The sequence below is a fragment of the Manacus vitellinus genome, unplaced genomic scaffold, assembly GCF_001715985.3.
Source record: "Manacus vitellinus isolate BGI_N305 unplaced genomic scaffold, ASM171598v3 ctg7180002437952_pilon, whole genome shotgun sequence".
NCBI classification, from domain to species: Eukaryota; Metazoa; Chordata; class Aves; order Passeriformes; family Pipridae; genus Manacus; species Manacus vitellinus.
The window spans coordinates 7181-21495 of NW_021938751.1; the positions used below are offsets into that span (position 1 = coordinate 7181).

At 40.8% G+C, this 14315-nt stretch overlaps 2 protein-coding genes across 2 annotated transcripts; both read right to left on the bottom strand.

The window, feature by feature from the left end:
• Positions 1-570: 570 nt before the first annotated feature.
• LOC108639671 (glutathione S-transferase-like) lies at positions 571-7494 on the bottom strand. Its single transcript, XM_018072756.3, has 7 exons — positions 7402-7494; positions 6249-6361; positions 5538-5589; positions 3079-3211; positions 2060-2201; positions 1291-1422; positions 571-971 (listed from the first exon to the last, which is right to left on the bottom strand). Exons 2-7 carry the CDS (start codon positions 6333-6335, stop codon positions 852-854), a joined length of 666 nt encoding a protein of 221 aa, XP_017928245.2. The 5' UTR covers positions 6336-6361; positions 7402-7494; the 3' UTR covers positions 571-851.
• A 1881-nt stretch (positions 7495-9375) lies between these two features.
• On the bottom strand, positions 9376-14045 carry LOC115307396 (glutathione S-transferase A4-like). Its single transcript, XM_029959179.1, has 6 exons — positions 13910-14045; positions 13159-13210; positions 11447-11579; positions 10981-11122; positions 9796-9927; positions 9376-9660 (listed from the first exon to the last, which is right to left on the bottom strand). The coding sequence occupies exons 1-6, from the start codon at positions 13994-13996 to the stop codon at positions 9538-9540; spliced, it is 669 nt and encodes a 222-aa protein (XP_029815039.1). The 5' UTR covers positions 13997-14045; the 3' UTR covers positions 9376-9537.
• Positions 14046-14315: the final 270 nt, after the last annotated feature.

Here is a 14315-nt window from a genome sequence, read left to right on the forward strand (position 1 = left end):
ACCCCAAAGGAATTTTTGATAAAACCTGAGTTACCCCCCCCCCTTCTCTTTTCCTGGGGCGGGTCGTAACAGTAGTGTCTTGAGTTTGCCCAGCTTAAAACTGCCAGCACTAGAGCATTACTTGTTCCTAGGGCACTAGCTCTTTCCTTTACATCCTGGGTTTATTTGGTGTTTAAACAATATCATGGAATCATAGTATGGTTTGGGTTGGAAGGCACTTTAAAAATCATCTAGTTTTGACCCTCCTGCCATGGGCAGGGACAGCGTTCCTGAGACCAAGATGCATAGTTATGTGTTCAACTGTCTTGCTAACCCCTCAGTAGCAGAACTTGATTTATGTGATTATAATGAACAACTTAAGTACAAGTTAAACTCAGAGGAAAGCTGAATCTTAAGCAGTAATCCCTATCTAACCAGAACCTGCATGCTTTTCCTGGCATTTCCCCGAACAGGTACATCACCTACTGTTTGGGCTAAACTCTCATCATTTTCCAGCAATTCTTAGGAATGCCAGAACCAGAGAGCCCTTAGGTATATAAGTAGCATCAAGAAGTCAATTAACAATCTGGGTTTGAGTGTCAATAGTAAGACTTTATTTCAGGTATTCTCTTTAGTCAGTTAAGATATCTTGTGTTGTCCAGTACACTCCCTAATCAGTGCACTCTTCCATCAGTGCACTCTTTCTGGTATGCTTGTATAGATTTCCCTAGGAAGTGTTGACAGTAGTCTCAAACCAGTGCTGTAGCTAAGGAAAGAGAGATCAAAAACCTTTTCACTGTTTTCATTCATTTCTCTTTGCCACAATCAGCAAACATAATGAAATGAGAGTTTCTGTGGCTTTAGGCTGCTGCTCAGTGGAAAATTGCTATCACTTTGGGCACCTCTTCTGGTTGTATTGGTGGTTTCCTCTGGCTGCCAGGCTGCAGGTATTTCTTTATTGTGGGGATATTGCTTATTCTTGCTTTAAAACTCTACAAAACAAAATCAAAACAGCACTGTGCTTAAGAAGCATTGTAACTGTCAGACATTTTGATGTTATCCATGCTCTAAAAGTAACATTATGCATTGATGCTGCAGAAGAAACTACATGGTTCCCTCTATTATGCTTTTGTGGCTGCAAAGACAGAAGCTGGCAATAACCACCAGTATTTGAGGCCAGCTAAAAGTACTTAGCATATTTGGTTATTTTCTAAGTCACTTCTCACCCTCCCACTCTCCCCTGTTTCTCAGCCAGTTTAAATCAGTGGTCCTTTCCAATGCATTGTCCATTAAAACTCTCCATTCATTTACCTGCAAGAGAGGAAATTTGGCAAGGATATCAGGTTTGCACTCTTCTGCCATTAAAATGATTTCAAGTAACTGCACATCTGCCCTGCTTAACTGGTTGCCAACAAGAAAGTCTTGTCCATGGTCTTTCAAAACCTAAAAACACAGAACCAGATGATTTTTTTTCTCTCTGTTACTTAATATGATATCTTCAAGGCAAGGTCATACATTGCACAGAGTTGTCCTTGAAAGAAGGAAATGCAGCACAAACACCTGTAGTACAAACAAATGGTGTGATCTTCCTAGGAATGATTAATCAGTCCCTTCTTTACTGTGTTTCTTTCTGTCAGCTCAGCTGTACTCCTCTTGTCTTCCCTTCTGTACCTTAGGTAGTCGATGCTGCTGCATTGAATGCTAAGCTTCATGAGATGCAGAAGGAGCTGTAATGCTTTTACATAGATTGTATGGTAGAGGGGCATCTGCACTTCAGGAGGAATGCCAGATTTACATAAAAGCTGATGTTATAGTTTCTTTTCTCTGAAACAACATACAGATTAAAACATGGACATTTGTAAAGCTCAGCATGTCCTGGTTTTTTGCAGCTTTGCACATCTCCCAGATCTGTAGTGCCTTCTGTCCCCTCTGTAGTGTCCTGTCTCCATCCTCATCCCAGCCCCATCAAAACCAGAACAGTATCTCTAAGTGTTTTCCTCAAGAAAAATTGTTGGTGTAGATTCAGGATGGAATTTCAGGAGAACAGTATTGATTAAGCTACAACATCTTTGCCACATACCTTCTCAAAGGCTGGGAAGTATCTGTTTGTGGCCTTGTCCATCATATTAGCAAAATGTTGCTCCTTCTTATCTGCTGGTTGGATTTCATAGTTCATGAATAACTCATTCAGATCGAATATTCCTTCCACATACATATCAATTCTGAAAGGAACAGATCCAGTTGGTCAAGTCAAACACAGTAGGTCTGAATGCCACAATAGCTACTGGCATAACCCCGCTGAGGTGCTGGGACATCTCCACCTTTTCTATCTGACATCTATAGCTTGGATTAGTTCTCTCCAGAATGCAGTTGCATCAAGGGACATGGGAGGCGCTTGGGTGAAAGACAAATGCAAAGTGCCTAACCCAAACCTAAACACTGTCCCCTTTCCACTTCTCACTAGGGGTGATACTTCTCTGTACTATGTTTTTTCTGAACCTGAGAACAAAACAAGTGCGTCATCTAAACTTGTGTTAAAAATCCAATCAGACCTAGTAAGTTAAACAGTGGGTCTATACAATTCCTAACAAATATCTTGACATTTGTTTACCAGTACTTATTAATTTGAAGCATTTCAAAAGACCTCCAGTCAAACCATGTGCCCTAAGAGTCCTGTTGTTAAATAACCAGTTACTAATGCTAATTCTACTCTAATTCCTGGGTATTAGAAAGAGGAGGTTTTTTGTTCCCATCAAACACATGTCCCTGAGTCTGACGTGCTGAAAATGCCTGCTGTGACATTCTGCAGAAAAAACTGAAGAGGAGCAAGAGTAAGACAGTCTGCACTCCTGACTGCTTTCTTCTGATAACTGTCTTGACCTTGGACTGATGATTCATGAGCAGCCTTGCACCACGCTGCCCATCTAATCGAGCTGGATATCACTGCCCTAGACATCACCTGCAGTCGCAGTCAACACGTGCTGCATGAAGCACTGCTCTATCACCCTGAATTTAGCTGTGAGCTGGGACATTCCTGTGTTACACAGAGATGTAGCGTGAACTGCGGTCTAACAAGAAAATGTGGTACTGTTACAGTACAGGGCTCTCTCCTTCAGGTCCTTCCCGTAGAGGTTGTACTTCGTTGCTATGTAATTGGCAATGGCTCTGGTCTGCACCATCTTCATGCCATCAATCTCCACCATTGGCACTTGCTGAAAGAGCAGGGATCCATCTAGGGAAAAGGAGATAAGACAAGGAGACACTCAGTCTCTGAATGAGAACCATTGGGGGGGGGTCAGGCAAAGTAACCACACATATTATCTTTTATTTAGAATCACTGAATCATTTAGGCTGGAAAAGACTCTTAAGATCAAGTCCAACTGTAAACCTAACACTGCCAAACTCCACAACTAAACCATGTCCCCAGGTGCCACATTTACACACGGTGACTCAACCACTTCCCTGGCAAGCCTGTTCCCATGCTTGACAACTCTTTTGGTGGCAATCTTCCTCATTCCTACAAGAAGGGAGGGAAAATGCTTACCATGAAACAACCATTTCTTAGACACACGTGACTAACTTAATATTACAGCAATCAACTTCTTGAAGATTCTTCAGATTTGAGCAAGCACCCAAATGCAGAACTTTTAGTTTTCATGCCCTGAAAAAGACATGTGCGGCATGGCCCTAACTCACATGATTTTCGTGGAGATTAATACAGATGAGAAGGACTGAAGGATGCGATCCAGCAGTTTCTGTCATGCGTTGGTAAGTATTATGAAAATCTGGACAATTTAAGGACTTTTCAGCATATAATGCAAATAGAAAAGCATACAATATCTTTGTGACTTCTATGCTGACTTTGCACAATGGCATCTCATCTGTACAGGCATGAAGTGGGGAATCACAGGGGAGTTCCATGAGATTCCTGCAAGACCCAAGTATCACTTGATGTGAGTCTGCAGAAGCCTTGACCTAGCAAGGAAGAAGTAAAAAAATACCTCCAGAAAGAGATCACCAGATCACAAGAGCGAGGGAGAATTTTTGCTTTATGGAATACTATTTCAGATCAGATAACTGATCAGTTATGTCTGTCTTTGCATCCACTGTAAGGCGATCATGCTTTCCATCAACGCTGTCTCCGTACAATCCTAAACATCCACTGGTCAGATTATGTGACCAATACATCTGTTTTAGAACAAGCAACAGTCACCAGTATTGAGGCCATGTTGCTGAGAATTCAGCTGCGCTGGGGAGGGCACTTCTCAAGGATGAAGGACCACCGCCTCCCTAAGATCTTGCTTTACGGTGAAATTGCCTCCGGCTGCCGCATGAGAGGAGCTCCGAAGAAAAGATACAAGGACTCCCTGAAAAAACATCTCAGCCTCGGCCACATTGATCATCATAACTGGTCTACTCTGGCCTAAAACCGGGAGGTCTGGAGACACACCATCTTCAAGGTTGCCGTTTCCTTTGAGAACGGACGCAGGATCACTCTTGAGGAGAAAAGACAACGCAGAAAGAATCATATCCTGATGAATGCACCACCTAAGGAGTCTTTCTGCTGTGCCTTTTGCAATCGGATATGTCTATCTCATATTGGCCTCATAAGTCACCAGTGTGCCTGTAACAAACGTGGATAGAGCCTTCCTAAATCTTCGTCGCGAAGCCCAGACATGATGATGAAGGTGATCATGCAGAGAAACTCTCTGCTATTCAGGACGTATTTACATTTATGCTTGTGTCTCAAAATACTTTTTGAAAGGCAGCAGGAGGCAGGAGGGTCAAGTCACTATTCCTGAAGGAGAGCAGGACGGCACATGCCAACCCTTGCTCAGCCATTTTTCAAAAGCCAAGGGAAGAGCCCAGACATGTAATATGATTTGGAGGAAATGTGAATATCACGTTCACAAAGACAAAAGCTGAAGCTAGAAGATGAGTAGTTGCCTTGGGAAGCAGGAATGCATCAGAGATACAGGTTAAACTAGGAGATCTGGAACTCTGTTTTCATATGGATTATAAAACAACAACGTCATAGGCAACCTAAAATGCTAATGAATTTGAAGATGATGTGAGGACAAAAACCTGTATTGTGATAGGACAGGAGGCAATGGACACAAACTGAATCAAAGGAGAGTCAGTCATCTGAACTTACAGAAAGGTTCTTTCACTGTGGGAAGTTACTGTGCATTGGCACAGGTTGCCAGAGAGCCTCCATCCTTGGAGATACTTAGAACTCAGCTGGACATGGACTGGGCAAATGGCTTGTAGGTGGTGTTGCTTGAAAAGGGGAGGTGGCATAGATGATCTCAAGAGGTGCCTTCTGACCTCAGCCCTTCTGTGATTCAGTGAAGATTGAAGCAACTGGGTGGATGAGGCCACCTAACACACTGCAGTGTGTGTCTGTGATACCTCAAGCACAATCAAGTCTAGATTTTCTTTTTAAGAGACTAAGACTTCTTAGGTGTTCTCAGACAAATTATTTTTATTATTATTATTGCTATTGTTGTTATCATTATCATTGTTAGTGTTATTATTAAATAGTGAAGGTATCTTACCCTTCTGTAGCTTTGTCAGATCATCCTTTTTTTCCACAAAAGATTCTTCAAACTGCAAGAAATAGAGAAGAAAAGTTCAGTTGTTGTTCCATGGTTTAGTTTCTTCTTCATTTAGACAATGAAGGCATAACGAGCTGTGTTTGGGGCATTTTATTTTTTAAAAAATAAATAATATTTCAAAGCTTTCTGGCGCATTGGCCATCACCATGACAAAAACCTCACAGCTCACAAAAAATCACCGATCCCCACACTCCTCTCTGCTTCAATATCAGAAAGTCTTAGTGGCAAAAGAGAAAACTTTGCTTTATAATAGAAAGTACCTTCTGGGGTAAGCTATGTTGTAGTAGCAAAATTAGTCTTTTGCCATTTTGAACACTGAAATTTAACTGAAGGTCTTCAGAACTGGAAGTGCTCGACCCCTGGGATCAGAAGGTAAGAAGCCAGGTTCTGCTGCTGTGGTTTTAATTTTTTCTTTCAGTAGCTACAGGGGATAGGCATTTGTGGTGCTACCAGTAGGCCTGGCACAAGATGCGTGGAAGTGAGACTGGAACTTGCCCCTGCTTAAGGTAAGCGCATGGTTGTTGTTGGCTTGGCCAGCAATGCACTAAATGCTGACCTTGAAGCTGCAGGTCAGTCAGTCACATTTTTCATAGGGAACGTTAAAAGTACATATTTGTCACATGCTCTTGGTATAAGAAAACAGAGACAAACCTCAACCCCGGCTGCTGCCAGCAGCCACCGGATTGGTTCCATTCGGCCTCGTCCATTGAAGTAGTGCAGCTTGGGTTTCCCAGACATGTTTCCACGTGCCTGATAGTTTCTTCCTATTTGGAATAAAAAAATAAGTTTTGCAAAATAAAGATTCAGAATGCTGGGTTTGAGTCTCTCATTGGCTCTCAAAGTTGTCCTGTTTGAAACCAATGATTTATAGTTCAAGACTTACTAAAGGAGGTAGAGGTTAGAGTACATTGAGAGACTGCATTGTATCACCTTGCCTTAAAAATGTCTTTTATCCATGCAGTTTCGTTAAGCAGAACTCATGTACTAAGAACCATTGGCCCACTTCAGAGAACAAGTAAACCAAACCCATTTGCATCCAAAGTGTTCTACTCTGAGCAAAAAGCAGACTGTGCTTTCTGTTTGTTTTGGCATTATCTCAGCGTACAGTTTACTGTTTATCAGATACACCATATTAACTCAGCAATTGCTGTGCTTTCACCAGCAGTCATTATGCTCCATTATTAAGAGGCAGGAAGGAATATTTATTCCTCTTCTGAGCATTCAATCTCTTTTACAACACTCTCTTTTCTGGTAATTTCTTTAGGCAAGCTTCCAAAATTATAAAAATTAATTTTGTCTCTGGTAACATCAGATCTGCCTTTACCACAGACAGAGCCAAAGGGTACAATTCCAACTGTGCTGGAACATAAAGCAGTAACAGTTTCTAGGCAGATCACCATCTGCCCCATTCAGAACCACGTGAGCACAGCAGCAGCAAACATGCAGACGGCCCCTGGTTTACACCACTCTCACAGTTATTAACACCGTCTCAACAATAAAGCTAAAGCATTAGTAGCAGCAAAGGGGAAATGGCTAAAACCCCACCATGTTCCCCTTTTAAATAACATATCAGCTTCTCTACAATAGGAAGAAGGACATATAAGGAAATACTCCATACTTCTGAGATCTACATTTCTTTTTCTTCATTCTGTACACCTAGGAAGTAGCTGACTAATATTTTAACATTTCATGCATATAACCTTCATGTTAGTAAAGAAAGTACAAACAATCTGTAAAACCCATTCACTGACTTCATTTTAAATACAATAATTCCCTATGCTTGCCCAAAATCCAAAAAACTTACCTTGTGCACACTATAACTCACTCTAAGCTCTCAGTAGTTCTGCCTGGAGATTATATAGATCTGTAGCCCCTCCCACAAAGAGAATAGCAAGAGGTTCTCTGAATGGGAAACTCCTCTCTCTTAAGGAAATAAAACCAGTTAGGTCTGTGTAGTTACTTTTCACCTACAAAAAATAATTCCTGACTCATGCTGACTATGTACAAATGTAAGATAGATGAGAGGTCATGATGAATGGGAACACCTGTTCCTGCACAAAATGGAATGCTTCCTCTTTTCACTGCTTGGCAACCTGTTAGTTAAAAATAATTGTGATGACTGAAAAACTCACAAAGTTTAAAAGAATACTGTTGTCCCAGTCAGACTTTCATTTTAATATTTCATGGATTTGTACTTTTAACCAATTGCCGCTTTACAACATCAACTGATTCTGCTTGAATCCTTCATAAGCTTCTATTCTGTGCTTAGTGATGGGGATATTCCTTCAGGACATTTCCACTGAATTTCATTCCTGCACATAGGAGGGGTTTTTTATTCTTTTTCTGTCCAAAGTGTTTCCCAGAATTTGACTTGCTGAAAATGCTCACCAAAGACAACTGTAGGAGGCAGTGAACGAAGTACAGCACGAGAAGGCAAACTGCCCTCTGCACTCCTGATACGTTTTGGTGACAACTGTATTGATTTTAAAAAGTCAATGCAGCATAAACTCCCGTGAACCATCCTGCCTATCTAGCTGGTTAATGCTGTTGTAACCATTACCTGCAGTCAAGGTCAACATCTCTATAAAATTCTGCTGAATTGCCCTGAGTGTAATTGCGAGCTGGGATATTTTTCCCGTGTTACACATGCAGGTTGTATGAATTATAGTGTGTCAAATAAAAAACCTCAAGTTGTTTATAGTACAGGGGGCTCTCTTCTTCGGATCCTTCCTGTTCATGTACTTGGCTGCTTTGTAGATGAAAATGATCCTCACCCCATCAGTCTCCACCACTGGTACCTGAGAGACCAATGTAGTCCATGGCTTGATGTAAAAATAAGCTTAACACTTTATTTAGAGCTAGAACCACAGGAGGATAAGGCATCAAAACAGTCACCACTGCAATGGACTGTCTTTCAGGGGATGCCTGGTCCCTGAATGGAACCCTCTGTACCCCATATGGCACAGAAAGAGAGCCAGGCTTCCCAGAAGGGCACTCCTCACTGACAGCATATCCTGTAGCCTCTGCCTTCTTGTTTGGGCTCCTTTCTTTCTTTGGAAAGTGCTGTTCTTCTGTTTTTTCCTACCACATTCATTTTCCAATTTTTTTTTTCCTATTTTTTTTTTCTGTACTTACATCATGGCTATATTAAGCATCAGATTTGCTTACCAACATTGGTTGGAACAAAGTCTCCTTCTATGCAAATGTTTGTCTGCTGCATGAGGCCTCTTCACGAGGCCTCTTCACAAGGCTGTTATCATGTGCTGTAAGTGTATGTAAGCCCTAATATTTTATTTGAAAGTCAATGGAACCTGAATTTCTGTTGCTGTCCTAAATGTGTAGAAAGAAACCACCTCTGCCTTACCTGGCTCTGCAAAACAGATGGTGTTGTTTCTTCCATTACACTTTGTTCAAGTGAATTTCTGGTAGAATCATACAAGGAGTTTGAAATAATTAATTTATGAGGAAAAATAATCAATTTTGCAAGGAAAACATTGCAGAGATATCTTAAAAAATCCAATTCACCCACAAGCCTTAAAGAGGTTATCTTTAAACAAGTCTACTTCTTTAAAAGTGATGCAGTGAGTCTTCTCTTCTTTAGCTCTTATTCTGAAGCTTATTTGCATGCAGAAGATATCTTCTCCAACAAGTTACATTCTGACGATACTAACACCGCATTGATCTTTTTTTGAAATTAATAAATTCCCTACCCTAGAAATAGTTCTTTGCTTCCATATTTTGCCAAGCATTTGATATATCAATAAAGACAAAGCTGCTATTACATTGCCAGAGTAATAGAATGCTTTATTTCTGGTTGGGGTTGTTTTGCTTTTTTAGCACTGTTTTTCACTACCACAATACTAATTTACTGAGCTGGAGTTGATGTTTTGCCTTTCTTTTTCTTCCAGTATTCTGGGTCTCACCAAAGGTGACAAGGCTTTCATCTCTTAAAAACTTTCAACACAGTTTCTACGTAATGATCATCTGGTGGGGGTTTCCTTGGGCTGCCAGGCTGCAGGAACTTACTAATTGTAGGCATATTGCTCATTTTGGTTTTAAATACCTAAAAATAATAAGAAAAATAGAGTAAGACAGAAATTCCAGCACACAGAAACATGATTTACACAGCACAGGCAGATGATCAGTTCATGATATCCCTCTAGCTCCTGAATATATGCATGCTCAATAACAAAATTACCTGCAACTGAGGAAACTCAGACAGCACAGCAGGAATTTTCTCCTCCACTGCTAAAATTGCTTCAATTAGCTGAACATCTGCCCAACTGAATTTGTTGCCCACGAGAAAGTCTTGGCCATGTTGTTTCAAAACCTGGAGAATACAGGAGAATGTGGGCTGCAGATGATAATGGGACATATGATGCCTAGCAGCTAAGCCTCACAGCACAGCTGTAGACCTGAACAGCAATTATATCTGAAATTTCAGGGTGGAGTTTTCAGCTGGAAGCTGTGAGCCTAAATCAATTCTCTGTTGTTGGGGGGGGAAAAATGAACTCTTGTTCTTTTCATGTTCTAGTACACAGACTACAAACTCTGGTTATTCAGTAATGAGGAATGATGATAGGCACTGGGAACAGAGACAAAATCATATGCTTAAGTAGCCTAATAAGAGTCATAGAGTTAGAAATAGGGATAATCGAGAAACTAAGAAGCAACTTAGAGAATTTATAAAACAGTCATTTATTTAATTTAAAGTTATCTCCAATGTTGATACCAGAAAGCAAATTTAGAAATGCAGAATTACAAAGCTAACCAAGAAAAATCCCTGCCTTTGGGAACAGGTTATTATGGTCATAAGAACTTATATGATGTTAATCTTTTATTATTGTTTTCCATAAAAACTAGATGAATGTTATCAAAGTGGGAAATGTTCCCAGATGCATGAATCATATGGGTTTGGTTTGTTGTTTTTGGAACTGGGATGGGCAGAAATCTATGACTATGTTTTACTAAAGTACTCCTAATCTCTCTACCTAATTTATTTGCAAGGGATTTTTGCATTCTTCCAATGAAACTGTTCCAAATTAAATTAAGTATAGCAGAGAGATGTGCTCTAAACAAGTAAAAGTATGGAACTATTCCTTCAAGGAAAAAAATTATGCGTGCTTGCTTTTACTTCAGTGAAAAGTTTTGCTGTATAGCTGAGAACATATTGCTTTGTTTCCTTTGTAGATATTCAAATACCACAGCCCTGACAATACAAGCCAACAGAGGAAAACATGCTGCTGTGTTTCCCCTTCTTTGAGATAGCCAAGAAAGCTGAGGATTTGGAACTGACCTGCAATACAGACAAGTTCTTATTTTAAACAAACTGTTTTATAATTTTAAATATAATATATAAAAACACATCCTTGTTTTCACTTACCTTTTCAAAGACTGGAAAGTATCTGTTAGTTGCCCTCTCCTTAATTGAGTCAAGATTTTTCTCCTTTGCATCAGGTGGAGAGAAAGGAAACATCAAAATCATTTCCATCAGATCTGATATTCCTTCCACATACATGTCAATCCTATTGATCAGGAGAAGACAGTAGAAAAGAGCACAGAAGTTATTTTTTCTGTTTTCCAATTAACTAAGGCAACTTGGAGGAATTTTATACCACCAATATAGTGGCAATTTTCACAGCCAAAACTAAACACAAACTAAACCTAAATGTTTTTCCAAAATTATAAAAGCCTGCTTCTGTTTAGGAGCATTTCAGAAGCAGTTGTTAAAACTTATTGTGTTAGCTTTTCTCATACCTTTATACTGGATTTATAGGATAGAATTTGGTTTATATAATGTAGCTATCAAATAACAGATTGCTCATTAAGGGAAAGGCAGTGTTACGTACAGGGCTCTCTCCTTCAAGTCTTTCCCATAGAGATTGTATTTCCCTGCTATGTAGCTGAGGATGGCTCTGGTCTGCACCATCTTCATCCCATCGATCTCAACCAGGGGCACTTGCTGGAACAGCAGGACTCCATCTAGGGTAGAGAGTTAGCCTGTTAGTTTCTCCTAGACTGCAAGCAGGACAGGAGAGCAAGAGACTGAGCACATTTCTCTTGCAGTGTAGGAGACCACTGATGTCTTGTCCTAACTGTAAAACTTCATGCAGTAAACTAACATTGTGGGAAAGATCAAATAGCCTGTATCACACTTCTGTAGCTAGGTCATTGCACTGCAGCTGGGCCCTGGCTTTACAGCCTTACCAGAGCTTCACTGACTGCTGGGAGCTGGCAGTGCCTGCTCCTTTGCACTTCTGGACCCTGCCTCATGCTGGCAGAAAAAGCCTGAACCAGCATTTCCAACCCAAGGAATAAGAGGAGAATAAAGATGTATGTTAAATCTGAATTTAAAAAAAGTCTGGTGCAATCTGTGTAGCCACAGGTTGCCCAGGTTGCATAGAATATATATATGCAGCATTAAAAGCAGTTTACCAGTAATTTCAGAGGTTGGACTGGCAAATTAAATTCCGATCTACTTAATACCACTTTTTTATTTTTATTCATTTTAGCTCTATTGTCAGAATTTCTTTAAACACAGCTAATCTTTTCTGAGCTCAGCCTGAATGCCATCAAGTCCTCTTTTGAGTCTCCTGGTATGTCTTGGCAAGCTCAGCCTGCTGTGAAGTTTCTCTCATGTGTCTTGGGCAGCAGGTAAACTGTGGGGCACGTGCATTCTGTGATGCTCCTCACAGTCCCAACTCCTTCCCCACCTTGGCAGCAAGGTCCTCTTCCAGGGTGGCTGTGGTGGGGTTCACTGCTGGATTTCATCTTAGCAGATATCAAGGGCAGTGGCTGGGGGTATGCACTGGTGTTTAGGAACTTATCTCATCTCTCCCAAGGCTGACACGAAGTCTTTGCTGCTTTGACCATGTCAGGCTTTCCACAGGTCTCTCTGCTGGCTCCATGTTTTTATCTAGGGGAAGCTTCATATCTGAGGCTTATTCTGCTTAGAACTGTCATTAGGGTGTTCACACAGAGCCTCAGAAACAGAAACTGGTTTTCTTGGAGATTTTGGGGCCGTGTCAGCCTTTCGTTTAGAGGCTTATCTAACTGCATTCAGAATCGACACAGAGGTAAATCTATACCCATCAACTCCACAACACCTCAGGCCAGCTGGCTGGCCACATTCACTCTGCTTCACCCTCTCTGCCTATAGAGTATGATGGTTACCTCTGAATGACATCTTGGAAATGGCCCTTGGTCTGAGACAACTCCCAGATGATGCCTAGGAATTGCTTAGCAAGTGTTATTTGCCATGGACCAAAAATGTGCCAGTTACCATGCTAACAGTTCAACAGCATAGATAATTAAGATGTATTAAATAGAAGTGTTTGCCTGTTTAATGCACTGCAATAAAGACAGTCACAGAAGCTATGGCTTTTAGCTTATAGGAATTATATGGCACTGGAAATAACAGGTTATTCAAAACTAGTATTGCAGTATCAAGGTGTGCACCTAGAAGTTTGCATTCATTTAAATAAACTATTTTTAAACCACAAATTTAGCTAAATTGGAGAAATATTTTCAGGGACTAAAACTCAGGTCTTGGGATTCTTACCTTTGATTAACTTGTCATATTGTTCTTTTGTTTGCAAAAAAACCTCTTCAAACTAAAAAGGAGAGAGAATAGTGTTACACTGCTGTATTTGAACACTTTTCTTCTCTAAGTGACTGCACATAACCATGCACAGAACACGGAGTCAAGTAAAACGTAATGGGCCAGATCTTCAGCTGTTCTGTTTGAGCCCAGATGTCCTGAGGATCCCACACACACCCTGACAGCTGATGGGGAGCAGAAGGGCCTGGCCACTTCTGCATCAGGGCACTGATTCAGAAATAACTTAAATGCAGGTAGAAACAGAGAGCAGGCATGTACAGGAACAAGACAGGTTGGAGCCAATGCCAAGGAAAACACAAGGTAAATCAAATATTTCTAACCCCACCCCAGTCAACAACACTCTTCTATTAGACACACTGCAACTGCAAATTAATAAGACTGAGTTAAGGTGGTTTTGCATGGTTAGAAAAATCAGATTAAGCATAATAGGTCAAAATGGGGCTTTATTTAAAGGCCTTTCAGTAATTTCTTAAGAGTATTGATACTAGCCCTAATACACTCTAAGCTCAGCTGAGTTTGCATCCCAAGTATTAGCCACCAAACAAAGTAGTTACAAAAATGCAGTCCCACTGGCCAAATGAATTTCACCACCCTCATGGAGCTGTTTATCCTCCACATCCATGTTAAACTGTTCCTCAGTGAAGCCAGCTGAGAACACCAGTCTTTAACACTGTACCAAATGCAAACCCACCTCCACGCCGGCTGCAGCCAACAGCCATCGTATGGGCTCCATTCGCCCCCTTCCATTGAAGTAGGTAAGCCTGGGCTTCCCTGACATGCTGCTGCGCTCCTGGTTCCCTGAAAAAAATACTGAGCAGAAAACAGTATCTCTTAAAACTGCTGTAAGCACCATTATTTTGAGGGGAGAGGGCACCTTTTATACTCACTATGCCTGTTGAAGTTTAAACTTCATCTGCTTTAAAACATAAAATGAGAGATGGACTGATGACACCATATCACCTCTGTTAGGAAAGGAAAGATGTGTGAACCTGTAAAGCTGCCCCAGTGCTACTAGGGAGGTTTGTTATGATTATAAGCAAACACAGACATGTTTAAACAAGCAGTATAAGTCCCTAGCTACAGAAGTACAAGGAAAA